This window comes from Rhea pennata, chromosome 3 (assembly GCF_028389875.1).
Source record: "Rhea pennata isolate bPtePen1 chromosome 3, bPtePen1.pri, whole genome shotgun sequence".
Lineage (NCBI taxonomy): Eukaryota > Metazoa > Chordata > Aves > Rheiformes > Rheidae > Rhea > Rhea pennata.
In genome coordinates, this window is record NC_084665.1 from 29915825 (window position 1) to 29938851 (window position 23027).

At 40.0% G+C, this 23027-nt stretch overlaps 1 protein-coding gene across 2 annotated transcripts in view; it reads right to left on the reverse strand.

Moving 5' to 3' along the window:
* Positions 1 to 10489: 10489 nt before the first annotated feature.
* LRPPRC (leucine rich pentatricopeptide repeat containing) overlaps positions 10490 to 23027 on the reverse strand; it is a 92575-nt gene continuing 80037 nt past the window's right edge. For both annotated transcript variants that reach the window (XM_062571905.1, XM_062571906.1), the window contains exons 33-38: positions 20046 to 20185; positions 19770 to 19885; positions 16582 to 16656; positions 15200 to 15284; positions 12363 to 12505; positions 10490 to 11013 (exon numbers count right to left, since the gene is read on the reverse strand). In XM_062571905.1, the coding sequence (XP_062427889.1) occupies positions 10957 to 11013; positions 12363 to 12505; positions 15200 to 15284; positions 16582 to 16656; positions 19770 to 19885; positions 20046 to 20185 (616 nt within the window). In that variant the 3' untranslated portion in view covers positions 10490 to 10956. The remainder of the gene's footprint in view (positions 11014 to 12362; positions 12506 to 15199; positions 15285 to 16581; positions 16657 to 19769; positions 19886 to 20045; positions 20186 to 23027) is intronic.

Here is a 23027-nt window from a genome sequence, read left to right on the forward strand (position 1 = left end):
TCCAAGGTTTTTCTAAGACAAGTTCTACCATTCCTTTCTTGCTCAGTTTCATGATTTTGAAAAACACTCTTGATCTTATTCTAGTGCCATTTTGAAATTATCAGATTTCCATTGCTTTCTAATGGCAAAGCCAATTCTTTCAGTCCAATTCAGCATCATTAAATTGTCAGAATAGCAGCTTCCTGTTTGATTCTTAATTATTCCTTTTTATTATATTTAAGACATTCAATTTTTTAAAGTGGTTTACTCTTCTTTGTAATGATCTGTTGTGATTAGAATCTCTTTTATATTACACTGAAGTTTTACGGGTGTATATTGGTACTTCTAGTCTAAACCTCTATTTTCAAGGTATTTAGAGGATTAAATTCTAGGCTGACTCTCTGTTGTGAATTCACTTTGATGTTTAATAAAAAAAAGGAGAGAGACAATGGGAGAAATTAAAGACATAAGGGACAGCTCTGAATTTTAGGGGCATATTGTCATGCACAGAAATCTTCAGGCATCTAGATAAGAACATACCATAGCCTTAACTTTGAATTTCCTTCCTTTTGTGAAATTAGTCAGGCTGCTGACATTACTTAAACAGCCTTTTTCAATTTAAAATTCCACCCTCCTAACGTTATGCAGCAGGACCAAGCGGTGTGAGCGTTTCAGAGGTGGTGTTATGACAAGGGTAGATGTATACATAATGGGGACTCGAGCTGCGAGCCCGGGAACAGCCATCCTGTGGGGTGTAGGAAGAGCTATCATAGGATGTGGCCAGGCCTGTGTTTACACAGAAAAGGCTCACATTCGATATACTACAATTACATTGGCAGGTTGCCTATGATCATATCTTGTTTCCTTGATGCCGAGGGATGGGGAATATAGGCTGTGATTATTGTTCCAGGCTTTAGCAATAAGAAGATAGGAGCCTTGAAACACCAGCAATTAGCGTTCCCACCTGACAACAGCACGCCGTGGGGCTGCGCACAGGGACGGGTGGGCGGGTGACACGCAACCTGCCCCACTCGCACAACGGGGAGCCGAGAAATAACACGAGCCGAGGTGGAATTACGCACCTCTCACGCAGCGAAGATTACGCTATGGACCTCGGTATCTCCGTGCCCGTCCCGCTTCACGTTAGCCATGTGCAGGAAACATCGTGCGGGTTTCACGGTGCCACAGCAGAGCTGCTGCTGCAAAAAGGTGGCCTGAGGGAACGAACACCTTCCTGTGAGCTCTAGCAAAGGCTGAACATCATCATCTAGTGCCACCCCAGTGCTGCTTTTCAAATTTCAGAGTAGTCATTCCTCTGCCCTAGACTCTTTACATCTGTCAAAGTCCATGGCTTCCCTGTGCTTCCTCAAACGGCACAACAGGAGTTAAAGGAGTTTGCAGCCATCTCACAGCACGGAGACTGATGGTCACAAGCCAGGCACTACCCGCCGCTCATCCCGCTCTCTCCCCCATACGTGCCAATGCTGATCTTGTTGTGACTTAAGAAATGAGCTAAAGCAGATTTTACATCAGGGTAGATGGCTACTAGCCAGGTGGCCAACGCTGTTTCCAAAGGTTCACCCATGGTCATCCTTGCTCTCCTCCACACTCCCCAAGACGATACCAAAAAGATCTCCTTGCTTACGAATCATGGTCCCAGCTGCTACAGGCAACCAAGTCAACGCAAAACCTGAACGGTTCCATACCACTGGTTTTGAAAAGACGTAACGTTTCACTGCTCACGGGTTGCACGTTCGGCATTTTGCCTGGCTGCTGTTTGAATCGCCCAACGCACGAGCTAAATGCAATGTGCTCTCGGGCTTCAGTTTGCACACGCATCAGATTTGGGAATGAGAACCTCAAACGCAAACACCACTAATATTTGTAAAGAAAAATAAAATTTTCAAATTTAGAAGTGAAAAAAACTTTGTTGGTTATACAGATGCTATAAAAAAATAAAGCGGTGTGTGTAAAATAGAGGTGTTGGACCAACATAAGTCTTCAAGTATTAGAGGACAACTGTAAAGAAACAGATAAGACAAATTTGGGTCTTACTACTTAAAATTTGGAGAGATGTGGGAAGTACTTCCCCAACCTCCACTCCAAGTTTATGTGGTCTCTCCACTAGCAAGAGGGACAAACTTTTTTTAGCATAGGAAACTGGATTAAGAAAACACTAATTTGCATGCTGGCTCAGGTGTAATGGCAGTCCTCCAAAATACTTTTAACTCGTCCTTTGAAAAGGACTAGCTTTCACTCTGGTTAAGCTACATTAATAAGTAGCTGTTAGAAGTTCCATCCCATATTTGTTCATTGCAAACTGCATTCAGAAATGCTAAATCCGTTACAGGTATCAATAGCCATCCACTTTAAAAAAAAAATCTTAAAAAAAGAAAAAGTCGTATGCAATACACTATGCAGGGAGGATGTGTAAGAAATTACAGATCTGCCCACTTCTACTGGAAATAACAAACGTTTCAGATTTTAGCTATAATGATTAATGTTAATGGCAGTAGACAAGAAACAGTGTATACGGAGCTCGGTGACATGCTGCATTTTTTTTTTTTTTTTTTTTTTTAATCTGAGAGCCAAGACAAGCTGTTCACATGTTAGCAGCTATTAATTAAGGCAACAATGTTTAAGCAGTGGGTTGAGGTAATTTTAAAACTGCTTAACCCTTTTAAGAACTGATGAGCTTTAAAAGTGTGTGTGTGTCTCTGACTGCATGTATGTGTACATATGTATATGTACATGTGTATGCAGGTATAGATATACAATACACATATATGTACGTGCATGTGTGTGTATATATATATGTATGACAGCTGACTAATTTGTTTCAGGGAATATTTAGAGAGCAATTTGGATCCATAACTCTTAAAAACGTTGTTCCCAATTTATGCAGTTAAATATAAAACCATTTAGTGATGCTGATTTTTCAATTTTTTTTTTGATCAAATCAAACATACGGATTTACTTTGAACTGTAAATTATGTCGGTGTTCTTTTGCTTTCATGGTCACAACAACTTGATACTTTGAGCACTGCCAACGATAAGAAACTGCAGCTTACGAGCCCTCCTCAGTCTTCCCATCGGGGCTGTAGAACCAGCCTCCGTCCTCATCAGCACCTTTGGGTCTTTTGCTACTTTGCAGCATCTTATCAGAGTCACATTTTGCTAACAGTATCAGCATATCTCCATACTGTCTGTGCTTTGCTTATATTTTTCATTTATTTTAACAAGCAGGGTTAGAGGCATAAACGTTCAAACGTTGACCAGAACTCACAGAACTCACCGGTGCCACTTGCGTCAAAAGAATTTGTGTTTTGTACACAGGCAAATCAGCCCACGAGATCTGCATCTACCCCTGCAGCACTGTATTTTCAAACAAACGCACGGCAGTCGGAGAAACGTTCACAGAGAGTCAAAAGCTAAACGTACAGAGCACCGGATCCGCAATGCTTTCCCACGGCCCGGCAGCGGCACGCGCCGCCCTGGCTAACGTCGTCTTTACTCGCCTTGGCGCGCTGGCGGCCGGGGGAAGAGGGTTTAGAAAAGCGGCTCTGTTGGGTTTTTCTGTTTGTTTCACCTTTCATCTGGAAGGTGGAACGTCCTTTCGGAGGGAAACGTCTAGCACCTCTGCGACGCCGCTTCCACCTCTACCCGCGCTTTGTGCCCTACACGAGATCGGGGCGAGTTTTCCTTCGCAGACCGCGTCACTGCGCAGAGCGTGCCCTAAAAGCGCCGAGGGTTAGCGAATCTCTTGCTTTTCCATAAATGCCCATAAAGACTTCTTCAGTAAACTGAAATTTTGCTAAAAACACCAACTTCCTGGCTTGCAATCCCTATCGGAGCTGCCGTGGCGTTCAGGCTCTCCGGCTGCAACCGCTTGGTTTGCACACGCGCGTTTCGGCTTTGCCCCTTTCTAAAGGCGAGAGGGAGGAACGGGGAACGGGTATGTGGCTTTGTACGCTGCAGAGGGAATTTCTCAATGCTTCCACATCATAAAAATGCATTTCAGCTTTGTAGCGTGCTCAGTGCCATAAGCGTGACAAATTTCCACTGAAAAAGCTCTTGTGCATGACTGACAAGAGTAAAGCCACAAATTACCGTAATTTTATGCCCCCTGTAGCTAGTGGTATAAAACATAGTTTTCAGGCTTGTTTTTACTTGCTGAATTTAGACCAATTTATAATGTTATTGATGACAGTGAGAAAGACACTCAAATGCAGAAATTGTATTCCTAGGCATAAAAACAATTTGGAAAACAATATTTTATATATGCCACAGATGATAAAGAATAAGGTTCTGATCAAAAATATAAAGAAAAGATGAAAACTGAAGAGTTTTTTAATGAATTTAAAATCTATGTATATGTGTGTGAGTATGTGTGCATATATATATATATATATATATATACACACACACACATATATATACATACACACACACGTATATATATTTGGCTATCACACTAGATCAGGACTCTTTTCCTCCATGGATGCTGAACAGTTAATCAGGTGCAACATGAGATATTACTGGCGCTCTCATTCTGAGCATTTCTGTTCAAAATCAGGCTAAGTCAACAAAATCAAAAAGGAAAGCAAAAGCCTCGCTTAAGCAAAGCCTACAGATATATGTCTCGTAATGGATTTTCCAGTAAGCATACGTTTTTTATCGTATTTCACATTTTTAGAGAGTAATTTTATTCACAGAGTACACCAAAGGCCCTAAAAAACTGACAGCTGCTAAAGATGATTAAGATTTACAGTCAGGCTGACCTCCGCATGGGAACCGCTCAAGCTACCACCTAAACTGATGAAACGAGGACGCCCGGAAACTGCGCGAGAAACGGTCATTTTTGGCTTACGCGGGTTGTTTTTCAGAGCGTGCCCGTACTTGCCAGTGGGCTCAGCAACCTAACGCGGTCGCTTTGGTCACTGCCTCATTTCGAGTCGCGTATCAGAAGGTGCAAAGAAATCGCGAGGGTACCAGTGCCCAGCGCCGTCCCCTGGTTAGGCCCGGTCCTTCGCGCCACCCCTCACACTCCTCACGGCGGGGACCTGGTTCCTACAGCTGCTTTCTCGTTCGAGGAGCACGAGGTGCAAGGGGCCGTGGCTGGAACAAACTTCCCTTGTGATTTTTGGCACCATAGGAGGCTCCTATTTCTCAGCTACCCAGCTGTAACTGCAGGACCGGCAGCAGGAGCTGCTGCACGCGGCTTGGCTCGGCAGCGCCGGTCCTTCACCGCGTGGGGCTTAGCTGCCTTCCCGCCCTGCCGGGCATCCCTAAGGAAAAGCGGTCGAGGAGGACAGGCTGGGAGCCATGAGAAAGGCAGAGGTCCCCAGCAGTTTCGTCACCCACCCCGTCCGCCAACGAGCTGAGGGCTGTTCCCGCTCCTCCTGGCCCTTCAAGCCCGTGTAATTTAAACTCTGCCATTTCCAGTCCAAACAGGCCTAAAGCACCACCATAACGCTTCCGGCTCCTTGTCCGTGTTACCTTCTGCACGGCCGAGCCCCCAGACAGCAGCCGCCTGGCCAGAGCTGCCTCCAGACGTCGCTCCAGCACTTCTCACCCCTTTGGAGCTCCACCACAGCAAGCCTGACCACACGTCACAGCCTCTGCCGTAAATAAAAACACAGCACTCAGCAAAAACACCTTTCAGAGCCTCCTTCGAGCAGGCTAGAAGTACCCCTGCCCGTGCTGCCCACGCTCACCCTTCGTGCCCTCCAGGACAGTCCCGCCCCCAGCAAGCCCCCATGGCTTCCCCTCAGCCCAGCCCATTCCCTGCTCCACTTCCATCCGCATCTCCTCCCCTGAGGGCTCATCTCAGGTACCGCAACCCTCCCCACCCAGCCTAACTCCACCTTTCACACACCCCCCCCCCCGCTCTCAAGGACTACGTGCAGAAAGGCAGGCGCAGTCCACTGGTAAAACCAACAGTTGAATGTGTTGCTGGTTTTCAAGAGTCACCATTCTCATTGCGAGACATAGCAGTTGGCTATTTTCCGAACCTCGAGCTCACTCTCGTTCAAAGCTCTTTGAGGTGAAATAACCATCAGAACTAGAGAACCGCAGGGAGGTTTGGAGCTACTGCTGAAGGCCACGGCAACGCTGCCGCTGCCCTTCCTTCATCAGGGCGGTACATCAGTGCGGAGCGCTAACCACCTGTAACGCACACGTTTAAGAGCATCACAGAGAAACTTTGTGTTAATAAAAACACAGCACTCAGCAAAAACACCTTTCAGAGCCTCCTTCGAGCAGGCTAGAAGTACCCCTGCCCATGCTGCCCACGCTCACCCTTCGTGCCCTCCAGGACAGTCCCGTCCCCAGCAAGCCTGCATCTGAAAGCAGAACACAGCAGAACCCCTGTCCACGGTAGCCGCGTGAGACGGTTTCTGTTATCTCCTTCTGATAACTACAGGAAACGGTAGAGAAAATTCAAATCTCGAACGTCCGTATTTGCTCTTATTGCCGTACCTAATGGAAAACTCAAAACTTTGTTCATGCAGCTGATGATCTGCACGCTCATTCAAGGACTCAGAACAACGCCCCTGGATTTGGTTACAATCTCATTTGGAGCCAGTCCTCTAAATAATAATTTTGGGTTTCCTCTGATTATTCATTTCTAAAAGTACTGGCAAGCCAGCAGAGGCTGCAGCCATTCTGAAGGGGTAATTTTGCACTTTACACAGAAATTATGAGAAAGATTTAAAGAAATTGAGAGAAACCTTTGCTAAAAGGCCGTTTTTTCCACCTTTACTGCAAAACCACAACAGCGCTGGAAATTGCAGTTTCCTTCAACATGATAAATCTGTTTGCATCTATGTCATCGACCAGCGAAACATCTCTCATTGCATCCTTGCCACTTCTCCTGCTACCGTGTTCCTGGAGAGCCTGGGAGCGCTGCACCGCTGAGAACAGCAGTAAAGACCGTGGATCCGGTGGACACAGTCCCTCTGCCAATGCACGCGCTTAGGATCCTGCTGTCACCAAAGTCCTCACCGTGAGCTGCAGATGGGATCTCGCTGGCTCGGGTAATCACCTACAGAAAACCATTGGAGCTGCCACTGCCAAAGGTAGGATTGCTTCAGCTACCCATTTTTCAACAGTGGATACATTTTAAGGAAGTCTAAAGACAGCCACAAAGCTACCAAGCTATGTTTCTTGCTACAGAAAAGGGTCTCAGGAGACAATGAGCTAAATGAACTGTTTTAGTAGATAATGATAAAACTACAGCATATAATTATCATGCTGCAAAATGACTATATTTGTAGTTAACAGGGAAACTTTTCCTATGTTGAGTTTAAAAAACAAAACGCAGCCTCCCCGCAGCCCCACGGGGAGGCAGGGGAAAGAGGGGAGTCTGCAAGGCGGCGCCGGGCGCAGCAGCGACGCGGAGCCACCTCAGGTCAAGCAGGAACCTTTCTCTGCTCCTCTCAACCCAATCAAGACGTGCTGTTCTGCAAACACGCACACACGCTTTGCTTTTTACGGGAACGTGTCAGGTCATTTCATGTCAGCGCATGATCAGCTTCCCATGGAGCCTCTGGAAAAGCACACTCCTATCTGCAGACACCCATAGGACACCACACCTGCTCTACATCTTGCCAAATTCCAGTTATCCACTAGCCAGCGGCAAATGATTCTGTTTCAAAGGGATAAGTAAAGTGCTGTGGTCAGTATGACAGAGTAAGTTTTGTATCTGGACTAATAAATCACAGTGACATGTTCACAGGACTGCCATTCTGCATTTTGTCATCTTACAGGTTTCTTACTTTGAATATACAAAAAAGAATTAAATAAATAATGAAACTGCCTACATATTTGGTGAAGAAATGTTAACCGTCTGAATTGTATTTTTATTCATGCTTGAAATGGCTGAGCCTCATAGGGCTGCACAGCGCACCAAGGCACAAGAAACTTATCATTTCAAGCGTATTATAGGAGAGGTGGCACAAATGCCGACTCTGCAAAACCCTCCTAGTGTAACACTGGTTTAGACTGAGATGATTGTGCCCCGGACTGGCATGACTCCCTCACTGTTCCACATTTTAAAGACAGGAGAGAGACTATTTCTCTGTGTAATCATTCCTTAATTGTACAGGAAACATTTACTGGAACAGAAATTCAGAAATACGACGACGCAACAGCAGTCTTTCCCGATCCCGAATAACCCTTGCCTTCCCATTTCTGCCACAATAATAATTTAAGCTCCATGGGCCAGGGCTATGGCAACGTGATCCCAAGCGGTCGGTCAGCGTGCCCCTTTTCCGTGTGCCACTGGGGCCACAAAGCCCCGGCGCCGTTTGCTCCTAGCACGCTCCAGCAGCGGCTCACCCGGAGCAGTAGCTGCCTCAGCGGCCGGCTCCTTCAGCCCACATTAAAGCGTCCCACGCCGCCGCTCACAAAGCAAGTGGTCTTTCAGAGCGAAAAGCAGCATCACTTGTATTCTTCGGTTCCGGACTACCAAATTCGCTTTCCACTTCCAAGCTGCAACTGTAAAATTATGGGCCACCACCCAGTCAGAGCTCAAGTCAAGCAAGTTACAAGAAAATGTAGAGACACGGGACTGGTGCTACCCTGCTGCGGCCAGACAGCCTGCGCAGGCACTAGCAGCCGGCAGCTGGGGTCAGCGATGCTCTCCATAAGAAGGCTTCAGCCAGAGAAAATCATGCCCCAGAAGGCACAGCCTGAAGTGAACAGGGGCCCACGCTTACGATCACAAGCGCCAAGGCAGGGCTAGGCGGACAGAGCCACGCGCTGCGTTACGGGTTTCCTTTCCGCCTCAAAAGGAGGCGGCCAGCAGCCAGGGAGCACCCAAGCTGCCCGGACCGCAGCACGGGACTAACGAAGGCTGCAGCACCTGACAACAAACCACAGCAGGTCAAGCAGGCGGAAGGTCCTCCACCCCACAGGGTCCCTCCTCCTTGCCTGCAAAGCTGGTTCACATCTACAAAGCACTGCCGCTACCTTCCTCAGTGCAGACTTAGCATTTGCCTCAAGTAATATTCACTGCCCTTCCTTACCCTAAGTGCTAGTCCAGCTTAAAAAGCAAACAGGCCCTATTGCCTCAATTTACACTCAGATTTGACTCCACTTACTGGAGCACAGCTACTGCTGTGAAATTGAGAGATTCACAAGATGACCTCTAAAATCAAGAGCTGCGGCATGAGAGAAAGGGCTGCAAACTAGTTGACAGAGTCTTCAATTATGCTGCTATTATACTGAAACACATTTAATGTAGCTGTAGCTTAGGAAAGGGAAACATCTCCATTTTAAAATGAAATAATCTGACTACTGCTTCGTCCTGCTTTCAGATAGGGCACGCAACAACCATTAAGCTGTGAATGAAATTTCAACAGTTAATGCCTTGATCTTGGTAATACAGGAACAAGAGGTGCAAGATAGCTAGCACCACATAGGTACAGAATATATAGTGTGTATTTTCTAGTTCATATGTAAAGTCATCTATATTCATATTCCAGGACTTTTCATCTCTTCCCACCCCATTCTGGATTACAGTAGCCATCGTGCAAGACTACTGTTATTAGGTGAATTCCAAAACCAGAGATTCTCCGCACCAAATCCAATAGGGAGAACAAAACAAAACAGAATAGAAAAGAAAGAAAGAAAGAAGCTGCATACTAATAGTGAAGGTTATCATACAGCCATACCACCGATACAACAGACAGAGCTCATAGCTGGGATTCAACCAGTCTGCTTGGAAAACAAACTTCCCTTCTGCCCTGTCTAGCGTTACTCAAAAAAATGAGGCGTAAGATGAATATTTTGGGCATTTAGAAGCACACTTGCTAGTTTAAGTTAACTGAAAATTTTACCGAAAAAAATTAAGTCTTCCAATTCTTCCCAACTTATTTAAGCTTGCTTATGTGGGAAAACCAAACAAACAAATTAACTAAAACCGCAAAACAAAAACAGCAATGAAAAACACATCCACAAAGTTAAACACTCACAGATAAACTTTCATTTGGAGCCCTGCCATGGGGGGAACAAATTACAACATTAAAACGTGCTTGCAGTGTTGCATTGGCACTTTATTCCGTTGAGTATACTGATACACAGATCTGTGGGTTTCCATCATCACTCACAGAGATAAGGGACATATTTTCTTTGTACCCTTTCATCCTAGTGATTTATAGGAGTGTGTCATTTTCAGGATCCCACAGCCACAGACAGTAAAACCTTATGGGTTTATAGGTTATGCAAACTCCCACATTTATACAACTAAAGCATATTTGTCAAGGCATGCAAGTTAACTGTTGTCCCTGCAAGTAATATCTCCCTTGTTAAAAATGCATTTTTAGTGAACGTGCAGTTCTTACTGCCATAAATAACTGGACTAACAGCTACGAGAGTGGATTAAAAACAGTGCAAAGCTACAACACACAAGCTAGTGTAAAATGTAAAACCTCTTTTTTTTTCTTTTAAAACCTCCCTCTAATATCCAACCCCCTAACGAGGTATCTTACACAGAAGTACATTGAGGTAAATTCTAACCAAAAGACGTCTTTATTTTTTCTCAGTTAATACAGATGAATATTGAAAAGGATGTTCTTTAACCTTTTACTTTCCAAGCCGAAGTACATTGCTCAGGGAAAGAACAACGAAAGACAGGACAGTTGGCTAAGTTACAGCTACGTATCCCTCCAGCAACTTTCCTCGTATATACATATTTAATGAAGCAACAGGAGCCAGAGTACAATTCAGGTCACAGCAGGTCAAACATCAAAACAGAGGAATAGCGTAGAAGCTGCATCTTAATATTTCGCTAGCAATTTTAAGAGAAGAAAAGCATTTCTATTAATAAATGTTTCTATTAATTATAGCTATGGAAAGTGCTGTTTAAACATAGTATTTATATTAAAAATTACACAGAACAACATGCTTTTTAAAATTTTTATTGAATGTAATATTTAAACAATTTCATAAACTAAATCATAAAAGATAATTTGTTCAAGATGCTTCAGATCTTCTTTTCCTCCATTTTTCCACATAGAATTTGAAAGTCTCCTATAAATAGAAAAGCAGAATAAACAAGTTAAACATTGTTTGAACTGAAAAGTTACTAACTGTGAACAAAGTCGTATATCCCGGCAAAAGAAAAATCTATTATTCTGTCATGAAAAACTACATCTGTATTGAAGTCTGTGTAATTAAGAGAAATACCACGGAGAGAGAATAAAAGGCAAAGAGAAAACCTTGCCAAAAATGCACAATGAAACATCTATTACAAAGTGCGATAATATAATCTTTTTCATTCTAAAAATGAAAATACTTTTTAACTACAATCTGCAATTCCGCAGGAAAAAAAAAGTGTAAGATGCTTTTAAACATCAAGTTGTATTAAAGAAATAATTGAACATGAAAATCAGATGATGAATCATTCCAGTGACTTTGAAAAAACCCTCCTATTTTCACTAAGTGCACATGAGAAATAGACATTCTAGAATTTAAATTTACACAGTCCAAATAAATTCCATATTATAAATTATGTCACAATTCAGGAAAAACTGTGCAGCTGGTTACAGGCTAGCACAAACATTTTGAGGCAACATTTCCTCCCATTCTTCTTTGCAAAATTTAAAAAGAAATCACATTTATCGCATTTTATCACAAAGGTCATCACATTTAACATGATGCAATATAGAGAAACCACATATACTCAAGTCCTTAGAAAACAACAGAAAAGTACTTATTTCAAAACGTAAAAAGGGGCTGGCAGATGGCAATAAAAAAAGTTTGCTTGGAGAGGGAAAATAACTCTTTAAAGCCTAACATTTAACTAAAACGGTACTAATAGTCTGTTAGTCAAGGGAATGATGTGAAAGAAGCATTTGCAGTCTTGACAGATTTAGTGTCATGCCACTTGTCACCTTCGAATAAGAGATACTTGCACAATTGCAAGTATCTGTTAGCAAAGTAGCTAGAAATAAAGCTGCAATAGAAAAAATAATTCCTACAAAATTCCATCATACGAGTACAACAGCTTTTATTAGCTATAAAACAGGTAATTAATAAAAACAAAAATCCATTAAATGCTAATGAAATTCACATTCTAAAAATCTTTTGAAGTTTAACTACTGAGATAAATGTCCAAAGGACATTTGATAAACATATACCTGTAGATAAGTGCCTGATAAGGATCAGGTACTTTAAAAACAATAAGCCCCAAAAGGTTTTTATTTTCCCAAGTCAAAGCCAACGGAAGATTACCATAGTTCCTACAATACTCGGTACTTCCTACATTACCTCCTCTGAGGAATCTCTGCAGAGATTTAATCCCCATTCATGCAATCTATTTTATTAATAAGGAACATACCCAACTCTGCAGATCTATTTTTTAATTAGGAAATACTCACAGGGGGTTCAGTGAAAGGGACAGGCTCTCCTGCTTTTTTCAGAAAAGCTGCTATAGATTTCAGAGATAGCTCATGCAGCTGTATATTCTTTGCTTTCGTTTTCTCAAACACAGCCTTTACAGACGCAACATCCCCATCTAATTCTGAGGAAAAAAATGACAACACCAAAACGATTAAAAGCTTCTCTTTTCACCTGTTTTTGTGATGCCACTCAGTCCCATTATTTTCTAAGACATATTCTAAAAGGTCTATTGACAATTTGTATATGAAGAAACACAGAACATAACAGCCATTCGAGCTTTCCCTTTTGCTTTGAAGCTGGACGATCGATTCCTTCCGAATGTGCGGGAACCACAAAGCTGCACAGTGAGAACGCTCTCGGGTTTGAGGTGCAGAGCCATACGCCTCGTTCTGAAGCAAGTGATAAAACATAAAAACAGATCTAGAACAATAACTCCTCGAGTTCAGCACTCAAGAGCTTTGGAACAGAACTTCATTCCTTCAAGTAAGTAAGAGCAGAATATTGTTATGGTTATTACAGTTACAGGTGCGGACTACATCAAAACTACAGGAACAAAGACAAAGGTCAGAATTCATTAAAACAAAACAAAACCCCCAAGAAAAACCGTATTTCATCCTACTGAACAGGACAAAATCTTTGCTAGTCAACTATTATAAACCTTAACTACTTAAGTAACCAGTAACATTTTGCTGGTTATTCCATTAACGGCACCATCTCTATACAGCAACAGTCTCTAGCAAATCCTTTGTCCATTTATTTAAAACTCTATTCATTTCAAGCTGTAGAAGAGCAGAGTGTATTTCTCCTCCCTCTAAAGTGGGAGAGCAGAGAAACAGGATGGTCTCTGCTGTGCTCTTCCTTTTCCATTGACTCCTCTCTCCCCATGCTTAGCCATAAACGTTTCTGCTGCTCAGAGTTTTGCTTAAGCAGCAACAGGATGAAATTAAACAGGTTCCTGACAGTATCACTGTTGTCCTCAGGATCCTAGAAGCACCATAACAGCTCCCAGCACCCTGAAAACAGCAGGGAAACCATCATAACCAGATAAATTCATCTTGTTGCTTGGGAAAACTCAAACATCTGGAGAAGGGGAGCTGTCTCAGGCTCAGAAATAACTTGCTATACCAGTGGTTGCATTTGTTCACATTTAGAAAGTTATCTTCACCACCATAAGGGCTACAAAACTAGTGATGCTTGAAAAGCCAAAAAAGAAAAAAAGCTTAAATTATGCAGAAATATATACCTTGGTCCCTTTCTCAAGAGAAAAGGCTTCCCACTCACATCTGGTAAGTGGATGAGCTACTTTTTAAATGTAGGAGGCTACAGAAACTGCATGAAGTGACAGTTTAGTGAAAAAGACATTATTAACTTCCCATTCCTTTAAAATAGAAGTAGAGCTAATAGATTGTGTTTAACAGACCACACAAATGAGACTTGGCATGATATTTCCTTTTTCTAGAAGACATACTTCACTTCACCCCCAGATATCCAAGTAGTAGGACAACACCTATCTTCCTAAAACAATGATGCAGTGGAAAATTCAAATATAGTATCCTAATATGACTCATCCAACCACGTCCTGGTAAAGCGTGTCAAGTAACTGATTTACAGTCTTTCACCTGATTCAGAAATGAAATGTGTCTAGTACAGACAAGAGCTCTGTACAGACTAACCTAGGAATAGCTTTAAGAACTCTCTATGCTGGTATTTAATGCCTCAGCATTTGAGGCTTCTCTGCAACCTCTTCACAAAACACTGAACTATGGTGTAGCCAGTGAGTATTTAAAAAAAAAATCTGTTCACTTACAGAACTTTTACTGAGGTAAAAGTATTAAGGGACCAGTGAGAGTGTAAAGCAGTAAATAAAATGCTGGTGACAATAATGTATTGTTATTATTTTTAAATAATGACATGGTAGAAAATATCCTCCTGTGAATGAAACCACAGGGCTAAAATATTTTGCTAGCAATTACTGTTTTGAACATTACTGTGCAAGTGAGTTCTGTAAGTTAGATACTCTATCATAAGATAACTGAAATACAGGAATGTTTGTATTCCTTTAACACTATACTTTGATCAGCTAAAGAAGGTCAAAGCCATTGTGTTTGCTTCAGAAGCGTTTTACTAAAATGTTCCTATTGATCTCCCTTGTAACGTATTAGAGCATGAAGACTTTGGTCATTTTATCTTTTTGCTTGTGAAACACATGTGAACAGAATTACATATCCTTCCTGTAAATAAAACTACTTAGCTAAACCCAAATGAAGTCAGCTAGAATATTAAATTTAGCCAAATTAACCCAGGTATAAAGAATCTATACTAATAAAAATAAGGTCTTTGCTAATCACGATTTTGGAACACACAAAAGGAATTAAAACACATATTACAGTTTCAAGCAAGCAAAAAAAAAAAAAAAAAAAAAAAAAAAAAAAAGTCATTCATCCACTTACTTATTTCCCAAGTAATTCTCTGCATAGGTTAGGATGGATTCTTTTTCTTTCCAAGAAGCCACTTCCTAGCCTCTATTGCAGCACTGTCCAGCACAGTTGTTAATACAACTTCTTTTGTAAAGGATTCAGGCTCAAGTCAATTGGTTATTTTTCCAGTCTAATAGCTAGTATGGCATACAGGGCCCAACAAAATTAAACAAAAAAAAAAAAACCCTAGCCAAACAAAAACTCCACCTCTTTGTAGCTCAAGCTGTAAAACAAGCTCCAAGTCGTACAATAGGATCCTACTGCTGCTCTAAGGGTTTCTATGATATTAAGATTTAGCTCTTACTAAAAAAAAAAATATTGCAAAAACAGTACATTACCGTAACATCTCATGAGGTATCGGTATGCAATTGCCAGATCTAGATGATCAGGAATCAGTTCTATAAGTGTCTCTATCTTCTTTGCCTAGGAGATTAAATGCACAGACAAAAGGAGTACTTACTTCAAATCTTATAGAACAAACTATAATTGCCAAAATTAGAATTATTTCAGACTCTTTCAAAGAATTTAACAAGTAGTGGAATGTTCAACTAAATGTAGAAGTCACATTTCACACACAGACAAGAAATAGCCAAAGAAACCGGGCACAAAATAAAATAAATGAAATAAATAATGGGGATAGAGAAGAAAATAATGGGGAGGCAAGGGACAAAACCTCCCACAAAAAGGAGTCTAAAAGTTACCTTCCCAAATAATTTTTTGAAGGAAGTGACTCATCTATTAATAACAATATGTTAGGGTTTCAACGATTAAAAAAAGGTAGCTCACTCAGCTGTATTCATGGACTTAATGGTGGCTGATGATCAACGCTTAAAAACAGTCAGATCACTAATTAACGTGCTTAAATTTGGAGCACCCATACCCCCTTTCCCTCCCTGCCCCCTGGTTTCAAAAAGTCTCAGATGTTGAATTAAAAAAAAAAAAATACAGAAATTAATAGCATCTTTATTCATCTATAAATATTTGTTAATGACGATTTTCTCAGTATATATAAATGCACATTTTAATCACTTGAAAGTATTCACTCTGTTTTTTGTTTGAATTGTCTCCTGGTGCTGCTCTTCTGTGAAAGAAAATTATTATTTTTTTCTTTACTTCTTGGGGCACAGAGGGTGGGGACAGGAGAAGGGCAGGTACATAAATGGGAACATTTTAGATCATGGGAATGAGCAGAAAGGCAAAAATCTGAATACATCTTCAAACTAGATTCATGCCCAAACCACCATAGCAAGTAATACAAATAATGTAAACAGAGGTGTTTTCTAATTAGAAATTGTCTGAGGTTCTAACTTGTATTCATACAATGTAGGCAAAACAATATATATATATATACACACATACACACACACACACATATATATATATATTTCAGAGTAAATTCTCATACTGAATTGGCTAGTGCTGTAAATAAAGAAGCGTGATGTTTGTGAGATCTAAAGTAGCTCATAAAAAATACTGAAACAATAGAGAAGTATTAATTACATTCTCATTTTCATTATGCTCTATAAAATACACATATATATATTTTTAAGGTAACCAGCTCTGCAAATTAACCTTTTCTCCTTCCCTAGAGAAAACTGACAACACTGTCAAACTTTGAACATGAAAAGGTTTTGAAGTTTGAGATCCAAAGAACTTCAATAAAGGTTGATTAAATAAGATACTGTTACATATTCCATGATGTAAATGCAAAATATTATACCTGTCCTGGTTTAGATGATGATTTAGCCATGAAATTCACTAATGTTCTCTTCTCCTCAACTAATGCACCACACCTCTAAAGAAAAAGAAATAATTAATGTAGCAGTCAAGAGCAGATTCTTGATAAGTAAAATGACTAAGATGAAAATTTGCAATTGCAGAGGTTTACAATATAATATATTAATATGTATTACTGGTAACTATACTATTACTTTTCAAAGTAATTGACCAAAAAAAAAAAAAAAAAAAAAAAGACTAAAAAAGACTAAGCATGGAAAATAAGTTCATTTCATGCCCACTTCTGATAAACTTTATACCTACCATTCCAAAAACAATGTTTGTTTAAAACAAAAGGGGAAAGAATTAAACTAATACTTCAACATACCACAAAAACGAGGTTTAGGACTGCAAAAGAACGAAAAAGAGAAACACTGTTCCTCTCCAATTATACTGCCAAGCATTCACAAGTGAGCTAGGGATCATAAGGTTAATTATACATTTAATAAGGTGTCAGGGAGATAACTGCTCGTTTCTTTATAAAAATTAAAATGTACAAAGCAAGTTCTCTTTAAAGTATAATTACCTACACTTATGCATACAAAGGACTGATTTCAATCTCTCTATTTTATAAAAGGCTTTCACTGCAATAGACAGTGTTTGAGAGAGAGAAAGAAAAGTTGAACTTAAAGTTTGAGACAGACCAGATAAGTCAAAAATCTACCTTATTTTAAAAACTAGAGCAATATAAAATATACAAGACAATATTTCAGTTTGTTTCTCCAAGATGTAAATCTTAAAATTCTTACAATGCCCAGTGCTTTTCATGAGCTGTAAGACATTCTATCAGTACCAAAATGCCCAGGAAGAAGAGAACGCTGTGCATATAAAAGTACCCATACCGAGAATTTACTGCATTCAATTAGTATTTCAGACACCCACAGACAAGAACGTTTTGTTGCTTCATTGTTAACGTACTGCGCGTATGATACCTTTTGACAAGTTCTTTAAGGTCCAGGTGAAAGAGGCAGAAGCCTCAATTCCATCAAGGAAATGGAGATGGAAATGGTGACACTCATGTACCCTATCCTGTTCCAACAAAAATCTGCTTTATGCTGATAAACAGATGCAAAACATTTGTGGGGAAAAAACCTTGTGACATCTCATCTACTGCTTCTTGCCACTCTCACCTATTGCCAGTATAAAAAAACAGGGAGCTCAGAGAGCAAAGGGACAGTCTAACTGAAGAAATGCTTTCTGCAGTCCCCTTTCAAGGCTAAGCTATCAAACACTTGCAACTTGCCAGTAAAAGCATCCTCCCCCAAGGTAGTACAGGCGTCTCCCCGCTCCCCAACAAATAAAACCCCAAATCTCTATTGTGTTCTCTTTAAGGGGTAAACAGATCCTTAGATGCACTTCTGAAAGCAAAGGTTCTCTATGTATTACTAACACTTTAGCTTGTTACAAGAGAAAATGCATTTTGGTTGTGCTTTACTTTCTACTGTTCAAGAGAATAATAAGAGGCAGACAGTGACTACTATCTTTGTGTTACCTATTAGTAGAATACTTGATCCACAGTAATGGTAAAGAATGTTTAAAACAACTTAATTTTTTTCTCCTACAGAATATTAAAAAATCTCAAGTCAATTAACTCTGAATTTCCATTTACCATGATACATTTTAGAATCGTCCCCCAACATATAGTATATACAATATTATTTCAAGTATGCTATAGAGTCATAAACTTAAGTATATGTCCTAAATTTGGATTCTGTCCTAATTAGAGGTTTTAAAAATATACCAGTGGAAATTATTCATTAAAAAAAAAAATTAGAACATGCAACTTTTACATAAAAATGTAAAGAACTCTCTTTGCAAAAAGCAAAAAAGAAAAAAAAAACCCACCACTCTGATTTTCATTATCTAATCAAAGAGAAATCAAAGACAAGAAAGAGTAAGGTAACTTGAGAATATTTTCACATTTTGATGCTTTGTATTATCACTAATATAGGAATAGGCTTAGCTTATGCAAAATCACAGAATCACAGTATGCATGAATACAAAATGCTTTTTGTATTAAAAATCATAATCTCCATTAAAATTAATGACGACCAAGTTAGGCAAACAAACAGAGTAATATTCCACAGAGGTCAATATACAAATAACAGACCTCGCTCTACAGCATTGAGTCACTGAACACATTTTTTGATCTCCGTTCTTCTTAAGGAAGCAAAAAAAAAAAAAAAAAGTCTTGGAACATCATAAACCATCTGATGGATAAAGCAGAGGTTTTTCTTTAACAGCTTAAAATACTTAGCAGCTGGTAAGTGAATATAATGCTATTCACTATCAGAAATTGGTAACAGGCCTCAATTTGACACAGGGAGCCGACACAAACACAGCAATCTGCAGAATCGCTGTGATTGTTTGACTGCCACCTGCTGGGAAGAGACTCCCCGACGGAGCCTGTTTGTGTACACTGCCAGCGGCAGCTCTTATCACCCACCGTTCGCTCTGCCTCTGGCTCAGCTCTGTATTTAGCTCTGCTGAAATGGCATGAATGCAGTCGTCTCATTCCTCGAAGACTGCTAATTTCACTGAGACTGTGGCCACAGAGACCAGCATTCGTCTTTTAATGCATCTGTGAGACTCAACTGAATAGAAGGCAAATTCAGCTCTTAATAAACCTTGAATGCAGCACGTACAGTTTTTTAGCAATCAACTGAAATATTGTCTACAAAAAGCAAACACTGACCACTTGTCACTGGCTTGTACACTTTTAAGAGACACATTACGTTTATAGCACTTAAGAAAGTAGGTGAGAAATTAAAAGGAGATAGTTTGCAAGAAGCTGTGTAATAGAATAATTGTCAGTGAATATTGTCTTTGGACAGAATTTCAAGAAACACACAAGTTCTCTTTCCTTTGCTTCAGGTTATTTCACAGGTTGTTAGAAGACAGAAAGCGTTTTCACTCTGGCACCCACTAGTGCCATTAGCACTACAGCGCTAGGCTGCAGTTTAGAATAGTCTAATCTAAACACTATCATCATGCCATTCACACTGTAATGCTAAAGCAGACTACTATTAGCCAGTGCTATGCACTGCACTTCATGACATCTTTTTCTGAGTAATTTCTCAGTTTATTTGTAAAAAATCGTAAGCAGTTCTATACCTCTTGTTGTATCCTTACCTGTAGCAGTGCTCTGGCATCATCCACTCTGTTGGCATCTACATATTGAAGGAAGAGATCTGTGACAGGTCTGTAAATGCCAAACTGATTGGCTAGTCGTTCTGCCATCACACCAACTGCAAGAAGACGGGTACATAAGGAACATTTGACTAAAAAGCCACTTCTGTAAACTTCACTGGCATGACTTTTGCTGACTGCACAGATTTTACATGCAATAGCTCTTCCATAACATCTTTACCTTGTCATAATATTTAAATATCATTGCAATCAACTTACATTTTTCCAAAGCTGGCTCTAATCCTTCCTCAGACAACTTTCTTAACAAATAGGAAATATTTCTGATGGGTTGATCAGGATTCTGTGCACCAGAGATAAGCAGAGGCTCAATGTATTCCAATGCAGTATCAAGGTTATCGCTAAGAAAAAACGACACTGGCTTAATTTTTCACATTAAGATTTATATACCTTAAACAGCATCCATATTCAAGCTTTTCTTCTAATTAATGCTACACGTTCCAGCAATGGTTAAGTACCATGACTCCCTTCATTAAGTTATTGTAACAAAGTTAAACCATTTATGAATGAATGAATAAATGAACCTGCAAGTTGATTTTTTGGATGACAATAAATGTAAAAATACTTAAGCATATCTGCCTGTGCTTTTTTATATCTCTATTCCCCCCCCCCCGATTAAATGAAGATGAACATTGGCTAGTTGCTTTAAAAAAAAACAAAGAAAAGTGTATTCTGCAAAACTAGAAGGTAAAACCAAAACATTAACAGAACGTATTTGAATAATTAATGTAGACAACTCAAGTATTTTTTTAATGCTATTCAATTAATTATTTACTTGGCTTCCCATGTCTGCCTTTTTAGATGCAAAAAATGATACAAAATGTCATTTGGTCAGTACCTTTACCTACATATGCTACTAATGCATGGTGTTAACATACCAAATGCTAATAAAATAATTCAGGAATTATTCATTAAAGTGTAAAATCTACTTCTCTAGTGTTCTAAAAAGTTCAAATGACAACCTTTCTTATCAGTCCACTCAAAAAAATAATTTAATTAAAAAAAGGAAAATAGAGCATGAAAAAGGTTTTAGGAGAAGCAGAAATGCAGTACATTTGAAAGACATGGAAGACATGAGAAATACAAACCTACTAATAAATTAATGGGCATTAAAAATATTACAGTAATTAAAAATATGTATTTTTCATAGTTCTCAAGGTACAGCTTGCCAAGACATTTAAGAATATGTGTTTTTAGAGGAGAAAAAGGCACCTTACTTATGCTGCTGCTAAATCTTTTCATGCAGGAAAACTAGTTTCGATATGGGAAAAGAACTAACAACGCTTAAATAATGTTGTCTGCATATACCAGTTTACTCAGTTTTTGTAGCCAATCTGGTTCAGGTTAAGGACATGTATCGACTTTGAAATGTCTTCATGACATGGAAATATAGGAAAATATGCAGCTTATAAAACTAATCTGGAAGAACCTCCCTTATTTGGGATGTTTAATTTAGGCAAAAGTGATTTCACTAGAATTATGTGCCAAGGCCCACTCAGATCTAAGTATTTTCAGGATCAGTCCTTCACAAACAGATTGTTTTTCAATGACAGTACAGTAAGCTCAACTACTGCAACTGGTCTGCATGGCTCCCCCTCAATTTAAAATCATCTTGCTGTTCCAAATACTTTAGTGGGTATTCTCTCTGGTCTGACATGCCGGAGGCAATCAAGCATCTGTTACTTACTATATAGTTCTACAGCTCTCCTGCTGAATTAGATAGAGGAACTCTACCTCATGAAACTAGTTTCAAGTAAAAACCAGACTGTTTTCCACAAAGGATATTTGAGAAGCTCAGCATCCTTTTTGTCCCAACAGGCCTCTCACTTCAGTTTTATACAAAGGTTAAAGTAACATACAGAGTAGCATAGCAAGTAGCACAGAACCAAAATACGAACAAAGATGTTAGGCAAAAAATGATATTCAATTAAACATTTGAATCAAAGGATATCCAAAGTGTGGGGATAATTGCCATGATGGGAACTCTGGCCCTGTAACAGCACGGCAAACAAATTTTTTCAAATATTTTCATATTGACAAATACTCTTAAAATCATCCCACAAATACATTTTTTTTTACCCTCAAAATGTGCAGGCCACACGTTATCATTCTGACTGCTGAAACAGGTAAGAGATTTTGTTTTCAAGCTAATATTGTACTCATAATACATGCATGCTAAGATTTTTTACATTTATATTGATGAAGTAATTCAACATTCAGATTTCATAGGACTTTTCATCTAACATGAAGGAGAAGACTTTACATAAGATATAACATCTGTTAGAAGAAAAGTATCATAGCTAAATAACACTACCAGAAAGAACATTATGCTCTCCCAATTGCTTCACAGCCATCCCTGTATTTTGTTAAATGATTTCCAACCCAACTATGTTTGTAGAACAAGACCAGATGGGAACTGAAAACCCAGTGTTCAACTTTAGCAGAATTTTAACCTCTAAGACACTAAGAAGGGAAATGGAATGAAATGGATGATGTAAATAATTGAGAGAGGAATCTCATGTAGTTCCACAAAGGGAAGTGCAGGGTCCTGTATGTAGGGAGGAATAACCCCATGCACCAGTACAGGCTGGGACCCACTGGAAAGCAGCTCTGCAGAGAAGGACCTGGGGATCCTGGTGGACTGCAGGCCGACCAAGAGTCAGCAATGTGCCCTGGTGGCCAAGAAGGCCAGAGGTATCCTGGGATGCATTAGGAAGAGCATTGTCAGCAGCTTGAGGGAGGTAAGTCTCTCTTCTCTCTTCCCACTGTCAGCCCTGGTGAGGCTGCTTCTAGAGTACTGTGTCCAGTTTGGGGCTCCCCAATGCAAGTGACATATGGAGCTTACTGAAGAAAGTCCAGCGGAGGGCTACTAAGATGATAAAAGGACTGGAGCATATCTCATATAAGCAAAGGCTGAGAGCTGGGACTGTTCAGACCAGAGAAGACTGCCAATCTTATCGATGCATATAAATATCTGAAGGGAGGGTGTAGAGAGGATGGGGACAGATTCTTTTCAGTGGTGCCCAGCAATAGGATGAGAGGCAATGGGCACAAACTAAAACACAGGAAGTTCTGTCTGAACATGAGGAAAAACTTCTTTACTATGAGGGTCCCTGAGCACTGGAACAGGTTACCCATAAAGGCTGTGGAGTCTCCTCCTTTCTTGGAACCCTCAAAAGCCAT